The sequence below is a fragment of the Podarcis melisellensis genome (genome assembly GCF_964234715.1).
Source record: "Podarcis melisellensis genome assembly, chromosome: 3".
NCBI lineage: Eukaryota > Metazoa > Chordata > Lepidosauria > Squamata > Lacertidae > Podarcis > Podarcis melisellensis.
The window spans coordinates 108955679-108978120 of record NC_138530.1 but is presented as its reverse complement, the minus strand read 5'-3'; the positions used below and the strand labels follow the sequence as shown (position 1 = coordinate 108978120).

Here is a 22442-nt window from a genome sequence, read left to right as displayed (position 1 = left end):
CCCCATCAAAACTAGCCCTTTGGCTCAGAGATTTACTGTACACAGACAATAACGATTACCTTAATCTCTCTCACACACAATGTAATCATTTCGTATTCCGATGGCTTTCGATTCATTATAAAAACAGAGAAAGGAAGAGGCCTCATAATTCCATATATCATATGCAGCCCAGAGGAGAATGTGGGCCTGTTTGTACAGTATATTGAGCAAGTTTAGACACAATCCATTTCCTATTGTACCTTCCCTCAAAGTTAGATACAAGCAAATGTCAGTTCTGACATCCGCTTAAAGATAATTGCTTTCAAAAGGAACAACACTTTATAGCTTATTTTATGGGTTTGGACTAAACCTTAAGAAGTGTTACATTAACCAAAAGATTCAATTTCCTGGAAGACCAGGGATCCCAACCTACCCCTCAAGAAACAAGAGGCAAACAAACAAATTCCTTTAGGGAAAAAAGAGTTCATGATCTAAAATGCTCCAAAGCTCCAACCAGCTAAAGAATGTGCCTTTCATGGTTTATAAAAAGAAAAAGCTGGCTTTGTTTTAACAATTTACACACTTACGAGATAGAATGTTGCACATTTCTTCTACAACTGTATGTTAAACATTCATCTTCTAAGGTGTACTGTCATACCTCGGGTTACAGACAGTTCAGGTTGAGTTTTTTCAGGTTACGGAAAGCCGAAACCCGGAAGTATCGGGAACAGGTTACTTCCGGGTTTCGGCAGTCGCGCATGTGCAGAAGCACTAAATCGCACTTTGCTTATGTGTAGAAGTGCCAAATCGCACTTCTAAATCCCAAATGCGGGTTGCGAACGTGTATCCCACACAGATCACGTTTGCAACCCGATCGTCCACTGTACTGCAACTTACTGAATAAATTAAATTAACTGAACAAAATAAATTGCCATGCTCTGTGACTTCGAGCTCAAAGTGCATAATAATAATAATAATAATAATAATAATAATAATAATAATAATAATAATAATTTATTATTTATACCCTGCCCATCTGGCTGGGCTTCCCCAGCTACTCTGGGCAGCTTCGAACAAAATATTAAAATACCGCAATACATCAAACATTAAAAGCCTCCCTAAACAGGGCTGCCTTCAGATGTCTTCTAAAAGTCTGGTAGTTGTTGTTCTCTTTGACATCTGGTGGGAAGGCATTCCACAGGGCAGGTGCCACTACCAAGAAGGCCCTGCACCTGGTTCCCTGTAACTTGGCTTCTCGTAGCGAGGGAACCGCCAGAAGGCCCTCAGCGCTGGACCTCATGCACATGTTGGTTGGGTGTGGGTGGGTGCAGATAGGGACACATAGTAGCATTCATTTTAAAAAAGAGATGATTCAGACCAGCACTGCTAATACATAACGTATATTCTTTATTAAGCCCTTTATCAGCTTTCACACTAACTCAGGACTGGTGAGCCTGGTATTCAGTTTGCATCTTCAAAGCTAAGGGAACAAAAGAAAGACAATTTGGCTTCTTGCTTAAAATATAGGGGGAGATCCAGCCTTCAGGTGAACTTGAAAGCCCTTTTGTGAAGGACACTTGAAATCTTGAAGTGCTTCCTAGCCAATCAAACATAGGTTTGGTAGGAAACATCCTCTCATCCTGGCCTGCCAGATTTTTAGCAGCTCCCGTTTCTAGACAAGATGGAAACACTTTGAACCAAGGTGATAAGTGTGAGGAGAGAAGGAAAGAAGGATATAAAATCAAACTGCAAAAATAAACAGGGCTGTTGAGAAAAACATATATTCTGTTTGTCATCAAAAATAGCCTCTGCATTCTCTCTCTCTCAACCTTCTGTAAGCCTCGTCCGATATCCCTCAATAGTTACATTTAACTCAAGTTGAACAAACCTCTAAGGATGCCTTTGGCAACAATTGGCAGCGAAGTCAATCCTCTGAGCCACTTCATATCCTCCCAGTTGATTGATGGATCAATTGCCTCCGCTACATAAACAGACAGGCCACTGTTTTCGCCATAGCCCGTCTCCGATGAAAATGCCAGGTCATTCGTTTCAAAATTTTTCATTCTGGAGTTCAAGAGCGGGGGAGAAAACACTTTCAGAAAACTCAGCTGGATGCGGAAAAATTTAATGCCAGTACAGCTTCAACTCTCAACAAAACCTCTCAAATGGCTATTTAAAATAAATTAATTAATTACATACTTCACATTTAATGAATGGACTTGGAAGCCTCTGAGGTACCACCTACTGATTTGTCTACCGTGGTGTGGAGCAATGCATCCTAAATATTTGAGGTGGTCTTGTGGTCATTGACAGCCACCCAGAGTGGCTGGGGAAACCCAGCCAGATGGGCGGAGTATAAATAATAAATTATTTTCTATTATTATTATTATTATTATTATTATTATTATTATTATTATTATTATTATTGTGGCACATGTCATTATAATGAAATGATTTTAGAATGTTGTAACATTTTACTGTTGTTAGCCGCTCTGAGCCCAGACTCAGCTGGGGAGGGCGGGATATAAATAATAATAATAATTATTATTATTATTATTATTATGAAACTTATTATGCTTTTATATTCTGCTGGAAGCCGCCCAGAGTGGCTGGGGAAACCCAGCCAGATGGGCAGGGTATAAATAATAAAATTGTTGTTGTCGTTGTTGTTGTTGTTGTCGTCATCAGCATCACCACCATCATCAATCTCAGAGCTGCAGGTCTGAGCCCCAAATTGGGCAAAGGATTTCTGTATTGCAGGGATTGAACCAGATGGCTTTGGGGTGTCTTCCAACGCTACAAATCTATGATTCTATTATGTTAAAACAAAGTACTTCATGACACGACGTGTCACTGACTCACAGAATTCATTACCATATGAAATTGTGAGAGCCACTGGCTTTAAAAGGACATTAGCCAATGGGTTATTGGCAGCTATTGGGCATGACTGCAAATAGAACCTGCATGTTCAGAGGCAGTACAGTGGTACCTCGGCTTACAGACGCTTCAGGTTTACAGACGCTTCAGGTTACACACTCCACTAACCCAGAAATAGTACCTCGGGTTAAGAACTTTGCTTCAGGATGAGAACAGAAATCGTGCTCCGGCGGCGCGGCAGCAGCAGGAGGCCCATTAGCTAATGTGGTGCTTCAGGTTAAGAACAGTTTCAGGTTAAGAATGGACCTCCGGAACGAATTAAGTACTTAACCCGAGGTACCACTGTATACCTCTGAAGACCTGGTGCCAAGGGTGCCAAAACTGAGATGCCCCACAAGGGTGTTTCTCTCATATACCCTCATCGTGGCCGCCTTGTACACATTTGGCTGGCCATGGCTGAAAGCAGCTTGCTGAACTAGATGGATTCCTCAACTGAGCCAGCGGTGTCTGTTTTGCACCACGGTTCAGGATTTCAGCATCCGGAAACCAGGAGTGGACACCTACCCTCTATTCTGTTCTTAACAGTGAGGAGATATACAAAGTTTCCATCCATCAGCAAGCATGGTAGGTACTGATGTAGATGCCTCTCCCTGCGCTGAAATGGGGACATGCTTGGTCCTGTCTAGGGACGCAGGTGGCCAGAAGCGGTTGAGTCCTGCTGGCCACATGACCCGGAAAGCTGTCTGTGGACAAACACCGGCTCCCTTGGCCTGAAAGCAAGATGTGAGCCAGTGTGGTGTAGTGGTTAAGAGCAGTAGTCTCGTAATCTGGGGAACCGGGTTCGCGTCTCCACTTCTCCACATGCAGCTGCTGGGTGACCTTGGGCCAGTCCCACTTCTTGGAAGTCCCTCAGCCCCACTCACCTCACAGAGTGTTTGTTGTGGGGGAGGAAGGGAAAGCAGAATGTTAGCCGCTTTGAGACTCCTTCGGGTAGGGATAAAGCGGGATATCAAATCCAAACTACTCCAAACCCCGTAGTCGCCTTTGACTGGACTTAACCGTCCAGGGGTCCTTTACCTTTTTTTTTTTTTTTAACCTTGCTTGGTCCTGTCTCTTTTACAACATTTTTCAGGAGACACAACATCCGCTTTGTATTATGCCACACCCCATGGAAGCCATTTGGTATTATGCCCTGCACCCCTGTCAACCATTTTGTGACTGCTGCCCATGGTGTTCTCTCAAAATTCCAAATGTGCCCACTGTCCCCAAAGTGTTGAGGAGCCAGGGCGGATAAAATTTATTGATTTTAAAAATAAAAAATTTTAAAAATCTGATTTTAAAAAAATTAAATTGGGTTTTTAAATTTAAATTGGATTTTTAAAATAAAATGCTTTGGGAGAAAAAATCTTTCTAAAGATAGTTTTATATTTAAGTTATATTATAGTCCAAAGGCTATTCATCAGCAAATAAGGTTTTAAATTTTTCATCTGTTCTAAAACTCAGTCTAAGTTTTTTTTAAAAAAAATTGTTTAACCACACCAGTTAACTAACATGGATACATATGCTATAATGCTATTGTTTTAGTTAAATAATTTTTTTAAATTGTTATTAAGGAAATGATTATTTTTCTCCTTCCAATAAAGTGCAGCAGAAAAGTTGTCCAAATATAAACAGTTAACTTATTAAACCTCACAATAATTTCATAATTATCCATCAATGTATTTCTAAAAGTACAACCAAATCAGTAATTTTTATATAACTGTAAAAAACTACTCTGAAAATTTATTATTCCAAAAAAGAAACCTTAATCTGGCTGTAAATATTAAGATTATAGCAGCAAGAATCAGTATTTTTATTTTAAAAAATGATTTAAATCAAGTCTTACTGAGTAATGGGACTATGGGATGCGGGTGGAGCTGTGGGTTAAACCACAGAATCTAGGACTTGTTGATCGGAAGGTCGGCGATTTGAATCACCACAATGGGGTGAGCTCCTGTTGCTCGGGCCCTGCTCCTGCCAACCTAGCAGTTTGAAAGCACGTCAAAGTGCAAGTAGATAAATAGGTACTGCTCCGGCGGGAAGGTAAACGGCATTTCCATGCACTGCTCTGACTTAGTCATGCTGGCCACAGGACCTGGAAGCTGTACGCCAGCTCCCTCAGCCAGTAAAGCGAGATGAGCGCCGCAACCCCAGAGTCGGCCACAACTGGACCTAATTGTCAGGGGTCCCTTTACCTTTACCTTTTACTCACTGGTGATTTAAATTGATGTGATTTAAATCAAATCCACCCTGTGGGGAGCCCTGGTGTATAGGATCTGAGCACCAAAAGAAGTGAAGAATGCTGGAAGATGACCAAAACCTGTAAGTACCTGTGTTCTTTTGGAATGCAGACATAAAGAATCAAATCTAGCACACGGGGGGTGGGGGGTGGCACTTTATCTAAATTAATTCAGTATTGGAATGATTGGTATTAATAATTGTATTATAAATTGGTATTGTTATAATGAGGCTATTATTGGATTGTAATTGAAAACTAATAAAACATATTTTTTAAAAAAAGAAACAACAACCTGTAAGTACCTGAGATTCGGGGGAAGCTGAAATTTGTTGCGCACATCATCTAAGCGTTTCCCAAGAAATGGTGTATCTACAGTCACAAAGATGCCTTTGTATCCAGCTTTTTCTGCCCGCTTCACTAAGGACCTGGTGACTTCACGGTCTTTATAGATGTAGAGCTGTAACCAACGAATTGCCTCTGGAGCCTCCTGGGCAACTTCTTCTATAGATGTTGTGGACCACGAACTCAGCATCATTCCCGTTCCCATTGATCTGCAAGCTAAAGATCAGGAAGTAAGTGCCTCCAAATATTTTCAATAATAATACTAATACTAATACTACTACTACTACTACTACTACTAATAATAATAATAATAATTTATTATTTGTACCCCACCCATCTGGTGGCATCCAAAAATACACTAAAATGTCACACATTAAAAACTTCCCTGAACAGGGCTGCCTTCAGATGTCTTCTGAATGTCAGGTAGTTGTTTATCTCTTTGACATCTGATGGGAGGGCGTTCCACAGGGCGGGCGCCACTACCGAGAAGGCCCTCTGCCTGGTTCCCTGTAGCTTTGCTTCTCGCAATGGGGGAACTGCCAGAAGGCCCTTGGTGCTGGACCTCAGCGTCCGGGCAGAACGATGGGGGTGGAGATGCTCCTTCAGGGATACTGGACTGAGGCTGTTTAGGGCTTTAAAGGTCAGCACCAACACTTTGAATTGTGCTCGGAAACGTACTGGGAGCCAATGTAGGTCTTTCAAGACCAGTGTTATGTGGTCTCGGCGGCCGCCCCCAGTCACCAGTCTAGCTGCCGCATTCTGGATTAGTTGTACTTTCCGGGTCACCTTCAAAAGTAGCCCCACGTAGAGCGCAAGTAGTTCAAGACCCTATCAAGAAACTAGGTACTACACATTTATATTATGGGCTGGGGGGGAAATCTCTTGAGCTTTCTAATTGCTCTGTTCTCTTTATAGCAGCCAAAGGTGTGAATTTTATCAAATCAGCACTTTCTGATATTACACGAGAACCAAAACACAGCCACAGTGCATTTCGTCAACCCATCAAAATTTACAAAAATGCATTTGCTATGGTAAGATATGTATAAAAATGAGTATACGTTTCTGAAAATAATATACAGTTGGGAGACATTGCTTGCAAAGCATGTGTACGTTAGTCAAAACTGCACTAGGTGGCACATTGGAAGATGGCTGACAATAACATCTCTCCGACCCACACGAGGTAATTTGGAGGCTATGATGGGGGTAATTAGCCTCCTTAATCCCCCCAGGATTGTGGGGGGGGGAGACGGCCCCTAGCTGCTGTGTCCTATAGCACCCCCGAATTTGTGGGGGTGGGGGCACTAGGCACAAAGCCCTCCTGTGGGATTCCGGCACTCCTGGACGCCGTCCCTGATTCGCGCGGCTAGTTGCAAGGATCTTCAAAAGAAACAATTTGGACGAGATAAATTGCACATGCTTCAAGGAAAAAGGGGAGTAAAGACTGCTGACAGAAGAGATCTCTGATAACAAGACAAGAATAAAATATGAGAAGATACGTCAAGATACGGTACGACAAATGACTGAGGGGGGAGGGGGGAAAAACCTGCCTTCCCTTTTTTATGTGATTTAACAAGAATCCCCTCCCCTAATGAGTCAGAAATCAAGGACTTAAGCTGTGTATTTAAGGCTGTGTGGAGATAAACTTTCGATCCAAAGCAATGTTTCAAGATGAAGCTGGAAAGCTAAGAGTTTTGGAATGACACAGTTAAAAATGCCGTCGCCATCTTGGGAGGCATTGTTGGAGCTCTTGGGTCTGGGAGGAGAAAGAGAGAAATAGAGTTGTTTACATGTCGTGGATCAACTCCTCGGTGGGACTTAAGAGCAACGAATGCCCAAATTTATGATGGAAAGAGTGATGTTATCTACGAAGGAGATATATGGAAACCATCTGGACTTAGTGGAGGAACGGGAAATCCACACAGGATTATTATACTTGCTATCGGCTTAAGGAGACTAACAGAAGAGATCGTAAAGGAAAAAGAGAAATTATATGAACAAGATATGATGTGGAAACACCAAGATAAGACTGGATAGAATTATGAACTTTGTCTGGACTGATTGGGACTGATTTGGACATTAACGCAGTAATGAGAAGATGATCTGAATCCCCCTTTGGATCTTGAAGTATGGGTTCCCCCAACAAAATTTAAAAATTTGGGTTTGTAATTTGGAATTTATGCAATGTGATTTAATTTGATGTGATTGGCCAGTTAATAAAAAATATTTAAAAAAACAAAAAACAAAACTGCAGACGGGCCACAAGTTAGTCACCCTTGCTTTATGTTCTATTCCCTGAATTACCTACAGTGCATTGGGAGAAAGTTTGCACACTTATTAATTATCTAGACACCCTCACAAGGAATAAGCCAGAAGAACATTTCTAGCTTAGTAGTCACGGAACTGGGTTCCACCAAATGCATGGCTGCTTCAGTGGCTTCTGTGGGGCAAGAGGTCACTTGGACCAGAACATTGTAGCTGGACTTCTCCACATTTATTTCCATCTTTTATCAACTACCCCATTTATTTCAACACTGTTCTCAGTACCTCCAGGTACAGAATTCATATAATCATTTTATTGATTGATTGAATTTATATATCGCCCTATACCCGGAGGTCTCAGGGCGGTTCACAGAAAAGATGACAATCTACAAAATCAAAGTTAAAAACAATAACCCAATAACACCCCCCCAATTAATTTTTACATAAATAGTGTTCATCACTGAACAGAATATGCTGTTTGGGTAAGGTGACTAAAGCTCCAATTAAGGCTTAGAATAAAACCAAACACTTTTTTACTTTAGATGTCATCAATATTATGGTAATTTGCCTTTTAAATAATATACTGATTTCTCTGAAACTTTTCAATGTACCAAAGATCACCTAATCAGAAAATAAAAAAATAAGCACTGTGTTATGTATTTACCTACGGTGGTTACCTGAGTGACAGCTTAACATTAAAATGCTTAGGTATTGAGAAATACTGTATCTCACTAGACATAGGTTTTTTTGTCCTCAGGATAGCATCACCATTTAGGATACAAATGCACGAACTTCTAGATTATGTACTATATTGCAGGCATAGCAGACTGTCCCAAGTACACTTTAAGCAATATTATTTCATACTGAGATTCTTGTATCGGTCCCTAGTGACTGCCATTATAATAATCCTTTGTGTTGATTGGGATTACTGGGTTTCTATTCAAGGTATTAGAGCTCCACCATGTGGAACATCTACTTAATCATAGCATATTCTTGCAATTTACTTCACTTCCTAAACAAACCATTCCCCTCAATCTCTCCTGCTCTTATTGAGAATTTATGCGGACTGCTTTATAAAAAAAACCACAATGTCCCCATTCCAACATTCACAGAGTCCATGTAGTGGTGGCTCCAAGCCGCAGCCCAAACATTTGAAGCCCTCTCCCCATGTGCAACACTCCCATCTGAGTGGAGCAGAACCTCCCAAGCAATTCTATCATCTGCCCGATAATAAATGTTGAAAATGTAAAGAAACTGAAGGTACATTCTTTCACCTTTGGTGGACGTGCCCAAGGATCAAGGCTTTCTATAATGAAATGAAAAAGGTATTTAAAGAACTTTAAGAAACCAGAGGCCTTCCTTCTGGGCATTGTCGGCCAATTGGTGTCAAAGAAAGATAGAACGTTTTTTATGTACACCACAACAGCAGCAAGAATACTTATTGCAAAGTATTGGAAGACACAAGATCTACCCACTTTGGAAGAATGGCAGACGAAGGTGATGGACTATATGGGACTGGCAGAAATGACTGGCAGAATCCGAGACCAGGGAGAAGAGTCGGTGGAAGAAGATTGGAAGAAATTTAAAGACTATCTACAGAAATATTGTAAAATTAATGAATGTTAGAACGATGTTGGATAGAAATTAAGTGGTTTCCAGCTGTAATGCTTTAAGAGAATATGAAAAAAGGGTTATAAACAGGTAAAAATCTAAGGGTAAGGATTTGCTGAACCAACAATTCGAAGTGGAATACAAAAAAGGGAGGTATGAGGAGGTCCGGGAAATAAGTTAAAGGAAAAGTAGTAAATGGAAAATCTGTGTGTTTTTAATTATTTTTATTTTGTACTTTTGTTATTTTCTTTTTTTTCATTTTTATTGTAACACTTTAAAAAATCTTAATAAATATTCTATATAAAAAAAAAGAACCTCCCAAGCAAATTCCTGAGAGCTCCCTGGGGCAGAGACTCCATGTAATCAAAACAAGATGGGCATATGGGTTGCTTCCAGGTGGCCTGTTTAGTGAGCATCCAGCCAGCTTGTTTGCGAGAGAGATTAGATGGCAGCCTGATTTCTTTGCAAGGAGGTCAGTTGGTGTTACGCCACAATTTCCAGTGCATTTTGCCATCCCTTTCCTTACTGCAAAAAGTCTTATTTATTGCATCAGGATATTTGTTTTGAAACAGCTCCAAACCAGCTTTAATTGTGTAGCCTGAATTTGTCGGGATGTGATTGAGTCCACCTGAAAATAGTGACCGTATAGAAGTGCCCATGAGAGGAGCCATTGCTACGTGAATATTTATAATGGATTCTGTTAGTTCTTTTTATTATTATTATTAAGGATTTTCTTGTTTTACAGAAGTGTAGCGCCTCGTATTTTTCTTCTTCTTCCATGTAACGTTCTTACAAATCCATTTCATTTGTTGAGGCATTCGACCCCACCCCCATCCATCTTCCCTCTCTCCACCCCCCTTTTTTTTCTTTCTTTTTTCTTCTGTTAGTTCTTTTATAGAAATATATATTATTGCATCTCCTCTGGGGGATCTGCTGTCTACTTTTAGAAAATAAAGCAAATATAGTCGTCCTTGGTTCTCAAATGTAAACTGTTCCAGAAGTCCATTCATCTTCCGAAAACGTTCGAAAACCAAGACGCAGCTTCCGATTGGCTGCATCAGCTTCCTGCACTTCATTGGAAGCTGTGGAAGCGCCGATAGACGTTCAGCTTCCAAAGAACATTAGAAAACCGGAACACTTACTTCCGGGTTTTCGGCGTTTGGGAGCCAAAACGTACGAATACCAAGGTGTCCGAGAACCAAGGCATGACTGTAAGGTAAAGGGACCCCTGACCATTAGGTCCAGTCATGACCGACTCTGCGGTTACGGTGCTCATCTCGCTTTACTGGCCGAGGGAGCTGGCGTACAGCTTCTGGGTCATGTGGCCAGCATGACTAAGCCACTTCTGGTGAACCAGAGCAGCTCACGGAAACGCCGTTTACCTTCCCACCGGAGCGGTACCTATTTATATACTTGCACTTTGACGTGCTTTCGAACTGCTAGGTTGGCATGAGCAGGGACCGAGCAATGGGAGCTCACCCTGTCACGCGGATTGGAACCGCTGATCTTCTGATTGGCAAGTCCTAGGCTCTGTGGTTTAACCCACAGCGCCACCCATGTCCCTCTTAAGGCACGACTGTAGATTCATCATAATTCTTCATTACTCTCACCCAAAAGCAGCTCAATACTGCCATCCAGGAACTTCCCATTGCATGGAAGTTGTAACAACACGATTGTGCTCCTTCCCTCTTAGATGGTCCATCTTTAAACTTTACCTCCATTAGGTTTCAGCTCCTTCTAAAAAGCCAAAATGACCACAATGTCAACTTGAAAGCAACATCTCAAACCAAGTTGACCACTAGATGGAGCTGGTTTGTCAGTCACTTGAAATTTCTTGCCCTCAAAAAGGAGTGGATGTTCTGTGTCAATAGATTCCTGTGATGTGAGCAGTCAAGTGAAGCTGGGAAAGCTAAGAGAATATTATCCCCAAGTACCTTTGGGAATGTGTTAGATGTAAACTGAGGCCAAAACTGACAGCACACTACTCAGAGTGACAGACACACTGGTATGGAGGCCTTTTGCCAAGTTTCCTTGCAGGAAAAAAAGAATGAACGGGGAAACTCATCAAATTCTTCATAACCAACAAACATCTGTAACCAGATGACCAAGTCCACAGGTCTATGTATGGGCAGTATAAGAATAAAATGCCTGTTTCATAGGATTTAAAAAAAAAAAAATCAGAAGCTTTTCCCTACTAAACATAACCACGTTCCTTAAAATAAACGAGAACTATAAATTACCTTTCTCACAGAGAAACACAACTTTTAAATATGATGCGATGCTCACAGTCACAGAAACTTAAATATCCTGTCCCTCCTCAATGTCACTTGAAAGCATTAGGGGGATGGTTATTGTGAGCAATCCATCCTGTGTTGGAGGAAGCAGTTCCTTTGACAGGCAAGAGTTGTGTGACATCCCTACACCTGCTGGGTGGAACTGATGGAAGCTGAAGTCCGACAATGTCCGGCAGGCTAGTCCCCACGCAATCCATTTCTAATACAGTGGTACCTTGGGTTCCAGATGCTTCAGGTTCCAGATGCTTCAGGTTACAGACTCCGCTAACCCAGAAATAGTACCTCGGGTTAAGAACTTTGCTTCAGGATGAGAACAGAAATCGTGCTCTGGCAGCGTGGCAGCAGCAGGAGGCCCCATTAGCTAAAGTGGTGCTTCAGGTTAAGAACAGTTTCAGGTTAAGAACGGACCTCCAGAACCAATTAAGTTCTTAACCCAAGGTACCACTGTATACTAACCATCAGAAGTAAAGGACTTGCATGCCGCGTTTTGAAACGTAACAATGAATTTTAGAACTGGAATGGTGTTGTCTTCATTTCTTGGCAAATTTGACAAAAGCCAACATCTCAAAACTACACAGAGAGGTTCATTAGGGTGGAGGTGTGGAACTCTGGCAACTCTCTCCCCCAACTCTGGCAACTTTGACAGGAAGCTGTGGTCCTCGCAGCGCCGGATTTAGGGTGATGTGGGTCATTCCCCCGCACAAGGGGCACAAAAGTGAGTAGATCCATAACTGAGAAGCTCCCATTTGGGCGTGCCAAATGTTGGCCTCACACAGGATGCCTTATGACAGATTACCAAAGTCTACCCCTGGTCCTAGCTTCCTGTCAATCATCTGGTGTCATCAAACTTTTCCTTTGCAGCGTGGGAAGAAAATCCAAGTCAAGCTAAGCTTGAAGTTATAACCTGCCAGCTGATGGGTGGTGACTGTGAGTTCACCAGAATTCCTTGTGCCCCGTTTGGGGCAAGGGTCAACGGGTTTGCCAGAAGGGTTTGCCAGAAGGCTCTCTCTCACTGTCAACCAGCTGATTGTGCATTGGCAAAGGGGAGCCTTGCTCTCACTGCCAATCAGGAGTGTGTTTTACAGTTTCCCAACTCTGAATTGACAGGCATATCTCTACCTGCGTCACACCTGATGTCAGCCATGATTAGGATATTGTTTTGAGATGCCACAAAGTGGGGAAAGCTTTGTTCCGATTAAAAAACAACAGCACTAGTCCAATCAACTGAAGCTTTTAATTCTAGGTTCACATTTAAACCCCAGATCACTTCTGCCAGAAACAAGTGATTTTGGGAAAGGTCCGAGACAGTGCAGGACAAACCAACCACCTTGGCATCAAATTTCATCAGTAAAACTCCTATGGGTGTGTTTTTTCACATTTCAATCCAATCTGTGTTCAAAGCTAGACGTTCTGCTAAAAAGCAAGAATAGTAGCAGGCCTCTAATTGAAAACTGATGCCTCATTCAAGGCTTGCTCTTGGCACTATTTATATGCCCTGAAGGTACTCATTTTTATGGTTGTTTTGGCTCAGGGTTGTGGACAGAGCAACTAGAAAATTCTCAAGTTTCATTTTCTCAGGATTTCTGCTTTAAACAATGAGAAGCAATTTTGGCCTTGGCCTAGCATACCTGAAGGAGTGTCTCCACTCCCATTGTTCAGCCAGGACACTGATGTCCAGCTCTAAGGGCAGTTCCCTCACTGTGAGAAGTGAGGTTACAGGGAACCAGGCAGAGGGCCTTCTCGGTAGTAGCACCCACCCTGTGGAACGCCCTCCCATCAGATGTCAAGGAGAGAAAGAACTACACAGCTTTTAGAAGACATCTGAAGGCAGCCCTGTTTAGGGAAGTTTTCAATGTTAGATGTTTTATCGTGTTTTTAATATTCTATTGGGAGCCGCCCAGAGTGGCTGGGGAAACCCAGTCAGATGGGCAGGGTATAAGTTGTTGTTGTTGTTGTTTAGTCGTTTAGTCGTGTCCGACTCTTCGTGACCCCATGGACCAGAGAACGCCAGGCACCTCTGTCCTCCACTGCCTCCCGCAGTTTGGTTAAACTCATGCTGGTAACCTCGAAAACACTATCCAACCATCTCGTCCTCTGTCGCCCCCTTCTCCTTGTGCCCTCCATCTTTCCCAACATCAGGGTCTTCTCCAGGGAGTTTTCTCTTCTCATGAGGTGGCCAAAGTACTGGAGCCTCAGCTTCACAATCTGTCCTTCCAGTGAGCACTCAGGGTTGATTTCCTTCAGTATGGAGAGGTTTGATCTTCTTGCAGTCCATGGGACTCTCAAGAGTCTCCTCCAGCACCATAATTCAAAAGCATCAATTCTTCGGCGATCAGCCTTCTTTATGGTCCAGCTCTCACTTCCATACATCACTACTGGGAAAACCATAGCTTTAACTATACGAACCTTTGTTGGCAAGGTGATGTCTCTACTTCTCAAGATGCTGTCTAGTCCTGTCATTGCCCTTCTCCCAAGAAGCAGGCGTCTCTTAATTTCGTGGCTGCTGTCACCATCTGCAGTGATCATTGAGCCCAAGAAGGTAAAATCTCTCACTACCTCCATTTCTTCTCCTTCTATTTGCCAGGAGGTGATGGGACCAGTGGCCATGATCTTCGTAATAAATTATTATTAATTATTATTGACAGCTTTATTTATACATCTTCTGATAAGAGGCACTAGAAGTTCTGGGGGTTCTCCCAACTCCCCAGGAGTCATTTTCAGGGTGAATGGAGGAGCACACAGAGGAAGAGGAGGGAAGTCCCACTACAACAATGGAAATCCTTGCACAGGGCGTTCGCTGATGGAGCTCAATAGGGGAATTCCACCCAAGGTTTCTTTAACATTGCTGAGCTCCTTCCTGGGTTATATTATTCACAGCTGGGTTTTCCAACATACCTCTGGCGGTTGCAATTTCTCCATCCGCATGAGCCATGCATTGCATGGCAGTCGCTGCTACACATATCGGCATGCTGAGTTTCTGGCCCAAGATGGAAGTCGACAGGTCCAGAGCAGACACATTCCTCAGCATCCGAGGGTACAGTCTTAACCTAGCACAGATGGAAATGGAGAAGTCAACTTATCAGACAGACGGGAATCATACTCCAGAGTTTGCACTGCACTTTTTGTCTTTGTTTACTGGTGAGCAAACGCTATCATTTAATGCTCCCACCGGTACGGACTGGAACCAGCTCTTCCTTAACTTTCTTTTTTTAAAAAAAGCTTTTACTTATACTTTTCAAATTTATACATTTCATTAATTTTACAATCAGTTTAACATTTCAGAGTTTGACTTCCTTCCCCCCTCTTTCTGCAGTTCCTTAAATTTATTTTTTAATATCTTCTGCATATCCAAATTCATTTTATTTGCTCATTGAATTATCTACTTCAAATATAAACTCCTATGAAACTGCAGGTTATTACAATAATCCTGCCAATGTTTTCATCTGTTTGCACTTTATATGTAAATATTCAATAAACCATTTCCATTATTTTATAAAAAGTTTGTTATCTTGATTTCTTATTCTTCCAGTAAGATTCACCATTTCTGCATAATCCACAAGTTTTTGTATCCATTCTTCCTTTGCCGGGACTTCTGCTTCTTTCCATTTTGGGGCAAGTAGCATTCTTGCCCCTGTAGTAGCATACATAAATAAATTTCTATACAATTTAGGTAGTTCTGTCCCTATAGCTGTTCCTGAACCTTCAGGTAGTGTGAAGATACCCAGAAGAAGATAATTTGGGTGGCGACTTCAAAGTTCTAGAAATGTAAAGAGGCAGGGTCAACACACACTTATCAACTTTTGGCAGGTAAAGAAGGTCTGGCAGGAAAGCAAGTTACCGTATTTTTTGCTCCATAAGATGTGCCAAACCATAAGACGCACCTAGTTTTTAGAGGAGGAAAACAAGGAAAAAAAGTATTCTGAACGAAACAGTGGATGTATGGTTTTTGTGGTTCATGCTGTGGCCACAGACATGTGATCTGATGGTGAATTTGGGGTGACCCAATGCAAAAATCCTGAGGATCCATGTGGATCCGTGCTTTGTAACCACATTTTTGCACCATTGCAGACCCAGGAAACACTGGGTGCGTGATTTCTTTGGTACTGGCTGTAGCCATGGACATGCTATGTGATCTGATGGTGAATTTGGGGTGACCCAATGTAAAAATCCTGAGGATCCATGGACTTTTACCTCCCCCCTCCCAGGCAGTCTCCGCTAGCGTCCCTTATCTCTCTTCCGATCCCACCGATCAGATGTTTCCTTTCAACACTCCCTTCCCTCTTGTTTGCCTTAGTGTTGTGTCTTTTCCTTAGCTGGAGCAGTTTTTTGCTCCTCCTTTTCTTCTAATTTCTCTCCTTGTTGCTTTAGCCTTCCTGTCCCCCCCCCCTTTGCAAGTTTGCTGTCTTTACCTCCCCCCTCCCAGGCAGCCTCCTTTATCTCTAGCGTCCCTTATCTCTCTCCCTGATCGGCAAATGATCAGCAGCTTTGTTTCAACACCCACTTCCCTCTTTCAAAAAAAAAGCACGATCTGCTTTTTGCCCCTGGGCAATTCGGCTCCAGGAACCACACATTTACTCCATAAGACGCACAGACATTTCCGCTTACTTTTTAGGAAGAAAAAAGTGTATCTTATGGAGCGAAAAATACAGTACATCCTACAATGCAGGCATACTGTCAAGCACTAGGGGATTTCGGGCTGGGACTTTTGCCATCACTGAGGCTGCGCAACCGCTGAAGGAATCAGGCCACATTCACACCATGCATTTAGGGTGCTACACTACCACTTTAAAACATCCTGGCTTCCCTCAAAGAATTCTGGGGTTTGTTAAGGGAATTGAGAGTACTTATGGAGCCTCATCCCCCATCACACTTACAATTTTCAGTTCCCTGTGAAGAGGGACTGGTTGTTAAACCACTCTGGAAATTGTAGCTCTCGGGGCAGGGAACAGGCATCTCCCAACAGCTTAAAAAATTACAGCTCCCAGAATTCTTTGGGGGAGTCGTGAGCGCTTAAAGTCGTATCACAGACCTAGGTATGGTGTGAACGTGGCTGCAGACTAAACTGTGCTAGCTACAGAAAGCATTTCAATAACATCACAAGCTCCAGGAACCACTCATGTTTCATCTGTCCCAACAACCTATTGCATTCCCTGGAATTGGATGTTCTTTCTATAAAGCATAAGCACTGAGGCATGGGACGCAGGTGGCGCTGTGGGTTAAACCACAGAGCCTAGGACTTGCCTATCCGAAGGTCAGCGGTTCGAATCCCCACGATGGGGTGAGCTCCCATTGCTCAGTCCCTGCTCCTGCCAACTTAGCAGTTCGAAAGCACGTCAAAGTGCAAGTAGATAAATAGGTACTGCTCCGGTGAGAAGGTAAACAGCGTTTCCATGCGCTGCTCTGGTTCGCCAGAAGTGGCTTAGTCATGCTGGCCACATGACCTGGAAGCTATACGCTGGCTCCCTTGACCAATAAAGCGAGATGAGCGCCCCAACCCCAGAGTTGGCCACGACTGGACCTAATGGTCAGGGGTCCCTTTACCTTTAAGCACTGAGACAGGTAGACTGATGCCACAATAAATATAGTCCACATTGTGTTCTTTAAAGCCACTCCTGAGAAATGGAATAACCTATGTCCAAACATTCAGAATGGGAAAGTCATGAAACCATGTTGCATTGTGTGTTGATAAGCCTCCACTAGCTTCTCTGTGTTCCTCAGAAATGTTTTAGTAAACAGCTCAACCATGTATTCTCGATGTACCAGTTGTCTGTATCATTGTCTGTTAGGAGCTGTGAACTCTGCCTAGCCTCCCATTCCTTCCTCTCCATGTTTGAGACAAAGTCTCATTTCGGTGTCCTTCCTCGCACTCAGCTTCAGGGAAGCAATGACACGCATTGCGTGAACAACTTTGGTAAACAAGCTGTCATTGGTCCCACATTTATCAGCGAAGGGCAGCTCATTGTCCAAAGGCTTTGGGAAAGTCAGGGATGCAATGTGTCGGAACTGATTATCAGAGGTTTGATCATTTTCTCCCACTCTAATTTAAAATGCTGAAAGATGTGGTTTCAAATTGATTTCCTTGAATGTCATCAGGCCCACAGGCGTCATGACCTTGCCACAAAATCTATTTTCGAAGAAACGATCTGGCTGAAGGAGACTTTGGGATAGAATTTTACCCACCAAGAACAGAAATATTGGAGGACAATCTTTTTTTAGTTCCCCAGCCCTAACCTGGAGAGGGTGAAGCCAGCTCGGTTATCTCTTGTTTGGCAGGGGGCAGATTTCGAAATAGCATGTTCACAAATTGTTACAGAAACGCTGGTGCCATCATCCACACTGCAGATGTTTAGGATTCTTTTACGATAACCAAGTCCAAAGAGAATGGGAAGCAGCCACATCTCAATTTGTCTCATGGCTTAAGCCACCAGCCTGAAAACCTAACTGCTGACTCCCTGGGAGACCATGGCCTCTTGACTCCACGAGAACCAACAAAGCAAAAAGTTACTGCATTGCATGCATAACCCTCACACCTTCCCATCCAAATATTCATCAACTTCACTGCTGATCAGTGGCAGGTGATGAAGGGACACAGAAGAGATAGCAATCCATCTTGCCTGCCCATGAGCATATTACTGTTGTTGTTGTTTAGTCGTTTAGTCATGTCCAACTCTTCGTGACCCCATGGACCAGAGCACACCAGGCATTCCTGTCTTCCACTGCCTCCCGCAGTTTGGTCAAACTCCATGCTGGTAGCTTCGAGAACACTGTCCAGCCATCTCGTCCTCTGTCGTCCCCCTCTCCTTGTGCCCTCCATCTTTCCCAACATCAGGGTCTTTTCCAGGGAGTCTTCTCTTCTCATGAGGTGGCTAAAGTATTGGAGTCTCAGCTTCAAGATCTGTCCTTCCAGTGAGCACTCAGGGCTGATTTCCTTCAGAATGGATAGGTTTGATCTTCTTGCAGTCCATGGGACTCTCAAGAGTCTCCTCCAGCACCATAATTCAAAAGCATCAATTCTTCAGCGATCAGCCTCCTTTATGGTCCAGCTCTCACTTCCATACATCACTACTGGGAAAACCATGGCTTTAACTATACGGACCTTTGTTGGCAAGGTGATGTCTCTGCTTTTTAAGATGCTGTCTAGGTTTGTCATTGCTTTCCTCCCAAGAAGCAGGCGTCTTCAAACATTTTACACTGCCATTCTTTCTTAGTGGGTACTAGACTTGTTCTCCACCTTTGTGCCAATAAGGCACTATAAGTACAAGCTGGTGGGAATTAGTCCAGACCACTTGGAACTGGTTGAAGCTGGTTTGAATCGGTCCAAGCTGTTTGGAACCAGTTGGAACCGGTTCAGACTGGCTGGAATTGGTTGAAGCCGGTTTGAACCTGTCCAAGCTGGTTGGAACTGGTCGAGACAGGTTGGGACCGGTTCAAACCGGTTGGAACCGGTTCAGACCGGTAGGGACCAGTTGAAGCCAGTTTGAACCGGTCTAGACTGGTTGGAACAGGTTGAAACCGGTTTCAGCCTGCCTAGACTGGTTGGAACCGGTCCAGACCGATTTAAACTGGTTGAAGGCGGTTTCAGCCGGACTAGACCTGTTGGAACCGGTCTAAGCTGGTTGGAACCAGTCTAGACCCGTCTGAACCGGTTCAGACCGGTAAGAACCGGTTGAAGCCGATTTGAACCGGTACAAGCTGGTTGGAACCGGTCGAGATTGGTAGGAACTGGTTGAAGCCGGTTTGAACTGGTCTAGACTTCTTGTAACCGGTTTAAGCCGGTTTGAATCGGTCCAAGCTGTTTGGAACCGGTGTAGACCGCTTTGAACCGATCCAGACCGGTTTGAACCGGTTGAAGCTGGTTTGAACCGGTACAAGCTGGTTGGAACCGGTCGAGAGAGGTTGGAACCGGTTGAAGCAGGTTTGAACCGGTCTAGACCGGTTGGAACCGGTTGAAACTGGTTTCAGCCTGCCTAGACTGGTTGGAACCGGTCCAGACCGATTTAAACCGGTTGAAGGCGGTTTCAGTCGGACAAGACCTGTTGGAACCGGTCTAAGCTGGTTGGAACCGGTCTAGACCAGTCTGAACCGGTTCAGACCGGTAAGAACCGGTTGACGCCAGTTTCAGCCGGTCTAGATCGGTTGAAACCGGTCCAAGCTGGTTGGAATCGATCCAGACCGGTTAGAACTGGTTGAAGCCGGTTTGAATCGGTCCAAGCTTTTTGGAACTCGTCTAGACTGGTTGGAACCGATCCAAACCGGTTTGAACTGGTTGAAGCCTGTTTCGTCCGGTCTAGATTGGTTGAAACCGGTACAAGCTGGTTGGAACCGGTCTAGACCGGTTGGAACCGGTTGAAGCCGGTTTGAACCGGTACAAGCTGGTTGGAACCGGTCGAGATTGGTAGGAACTGGTTGAAGCCGGTTTGAACTGGTCTAGACTTGTTGTAACCGGTTTAAGCCGGTTTGAATCGGTCCAAGCTGTTTGGAACCGGTGTAGACCGCTTTGAACCGATCCAGACCGGTTTGAACCGGTTGAAGCTGGTTTCAGCCGGTCTAGAGCGGTTGGAACAGATCCAAGATGGTTCAAACTGGTCTAGACTGGTTCAGACCAGTTGGAACCTCTTCAAACCGGATGGAACCAATCTAGACCGTTTGGAACCGGTACAAGCTGGTTGGAACCGGTCGAGACAGGTTGGAACCGGTTGAAGCAGGTTTCAGCTGGTCTAGATCGGTTGGAAGCGGTCCAGACCAAACCAATTTAAACCGGTTGAAGCCGGTTTCATCCAGACTAGACCGGTTGGACCGGTTCAGACCGGTTGGAACCGGTTGACCCCGGTTGGAACCAGTCCAAGATGCTTGGATCCGGTCTAGACCGGTTGGAACCGGTCTAAGCTGGTTGGAACCGGTCTAGACCAGTTGGAACTGGTCCGGACCAGTTAGCAATCCCTCTTGCTGTTCTGGCTTCTGAGATTCAGAATATTTTTTTTCTTCTTTTCCTCCTCCAAAAACTAGGTGCATCTTGTGGTCTGGTGCGTCTTATAGAGCGAAAAATACGGTAAAAGGCTTGGATGAATAAAAAAAGTGTGTTAAGAAATACAGGTAAGGGGGTGTGCAAGCCTCCCTCAGGAAGACATTCTTCGTTCCTTCCATGCATGGCTATTATGTTGGCTATTAACTTGTTTCGCCTCACCACCCCCATGTCCTGGACTGTTTTGAAGCATACATCTTCAAATTTTGCCGAAATACATCTATTCTCTTCAATACCCCTTCATCTCAACAAGCAAGGAGACAAAGAGGGGTGCGATGAAGTTGTTGCTTCTTTCCATGCTGAAGGAAAGAAGGGAGAAATTGTTGGGTTGAGAGAACAAGCGTATCAAGATAATCCCACCCTTACCAGTCACTCAAAAAGTGGCCTTTGGGGCACAGTGTGGTTGTCCGAACTGTTTACTCCAACTCAGGAACCACGAGACATGGACACAGTGAAAGTTAAGACTATTTAGCCAGAAGCTCCAGCAGCAGTTAAGCATGACTCCTGTAGACAACCAAGCTGTCCACTGTCACTGCAGCTTAACTCCATTACAGACATGCTTCAGAGCTTCATATTCCCCATTGCCCTGTTTAATTACATGCAAGCTTATTTATTTACCTTGAAAATGCAGATACATTTTCAGCTAAGGTCTGCTGATCATCAGCTCCAGACTTATAGTAGTCATACACAGATTTCCGAAGAAATTTCTTAGCATGTTCCTCAAAGTCAGCAATGCAAATTGGTTTTTCGGACATGATGCAGGTTACTCAGTTTTTGTTGCACTTGGATCATTTAAAGTTTCTGCCTGTTAATCATTAAATTAAAGCAAGTAACCCAAGTAAAATGCAAGCCCCCTGTTGACATTTCTGGACAACAGCTTTGGACTTTGGCATCTATTTCTCATTTACCGAATTCGGATATGTGCCAATGCATATCAACCAGGGAAACTAGAAGCATGCTTGGGGGTTATGTAAAAGTTGCTATGAGGGCTCAGATAGACCACAGCTTATAAAAGGAACAAACAAGTCTAAAAAAAGTTACAGGCTCTCAAGGAGGCTACATAAGACAAAAGACCTTTAAAAGGAAGTCTAGGCCAAAAAAGAGGAAAAGCAAGAACAAAAGTACTTTTAGAATTAAGGCATGCCAAGGTGGTATTTGGAGAGAACACAGGAAGAGAGAAAATAGTAACCAACTTTGCTAAATGCTAAATTTAAATTTCCTTTCTTGTTAGGGATGTAACGGGTCACTGCAACATAGCGGGAGGGAAAATGAACCTAGTTTATAAATAAATTTGCAATCTAGTACACATGGGACAGGAACCCCATCTTGAAAGTGCCTTTAAGTCAAGTTCAGCTTTAACACAGCTCCCTTCTTCAAGGGCTTGTGCTGTGCATCCCTGGTAGAATCTTGTTGCAATAAACTTTAACTTTTGAATCTGAGAAGTACAGCAAGTCCTTCACACCCACCTTTGTTTCACGAAATGACTGAAAGAGAACCATTTCCATTGACCTTCAAAGCTACAGAGAAAATAAGATTGCATATTCAACAGCAGCACCAATTTAAAGGTACACAGCAAAGTCTGCAGTGTAGACATATTGGTCCTAGGTTTTCCACCTGGCATCTTCAGGGCACAAGAAAACAAACTCACTTCAAGTGTGCAATTGAGGCTTTGTAAGTAGAGCAGATTGTTTTAGAGTTACTAGGGAAAACAACATTGTGATAATCAAGACATTCTCATCAATAGAACTAAATGCTATCTACATCACAATACATTTTGGTC

General features: G+C 43.4%; 1 protein-coding gene and 1 long non-coding RNA gene across 2 annotated transcripts in view; both read right to left on the bottom strand.

The window, feature by feature from the left end:
• Positions 1–21454, bottom strand: part of HAO1 (hydroxyacid oxidase 1) — a 30024-nt gene extending 8570 nt beyond the window's left edge. The window contains exons 1-4 of the mRNA XM_081906482.1: positions 21281–21454; positions 14536–14687; positions 5437–5692; positions 1868–2043 (exon numbers count right to left, since the gene is read on the bottom strand). Coding sequence (XP_081762608.1) covers positions 1868–2043; positions 5437–5692; positions 14536–14687; positions 21281–21417 — 721 coding nt within the window. The 5' untranslated portion in view covers positions 21418–21454. The remainder of the gene's footprint in view (positions 1–1867; positions 2044–5436; positions 5693–14535; positions 14688–21280) is intronic.
• LOC309367401 lies at positions 14694–20852 on the bottom strand. Its single transcript, XR_014167136.1, has 3 exons — positions 20825–20852; positions 17182–17269; positions 14694–15397 (listed from the first exon to the last, which is right to left on the bottom strand). It is a non-coding gene; the product is annotated as an uncharacterized lncRNA (long non-coding RNA).
• Positions 21455–22442: the final 988 nt, after the last annotated feature.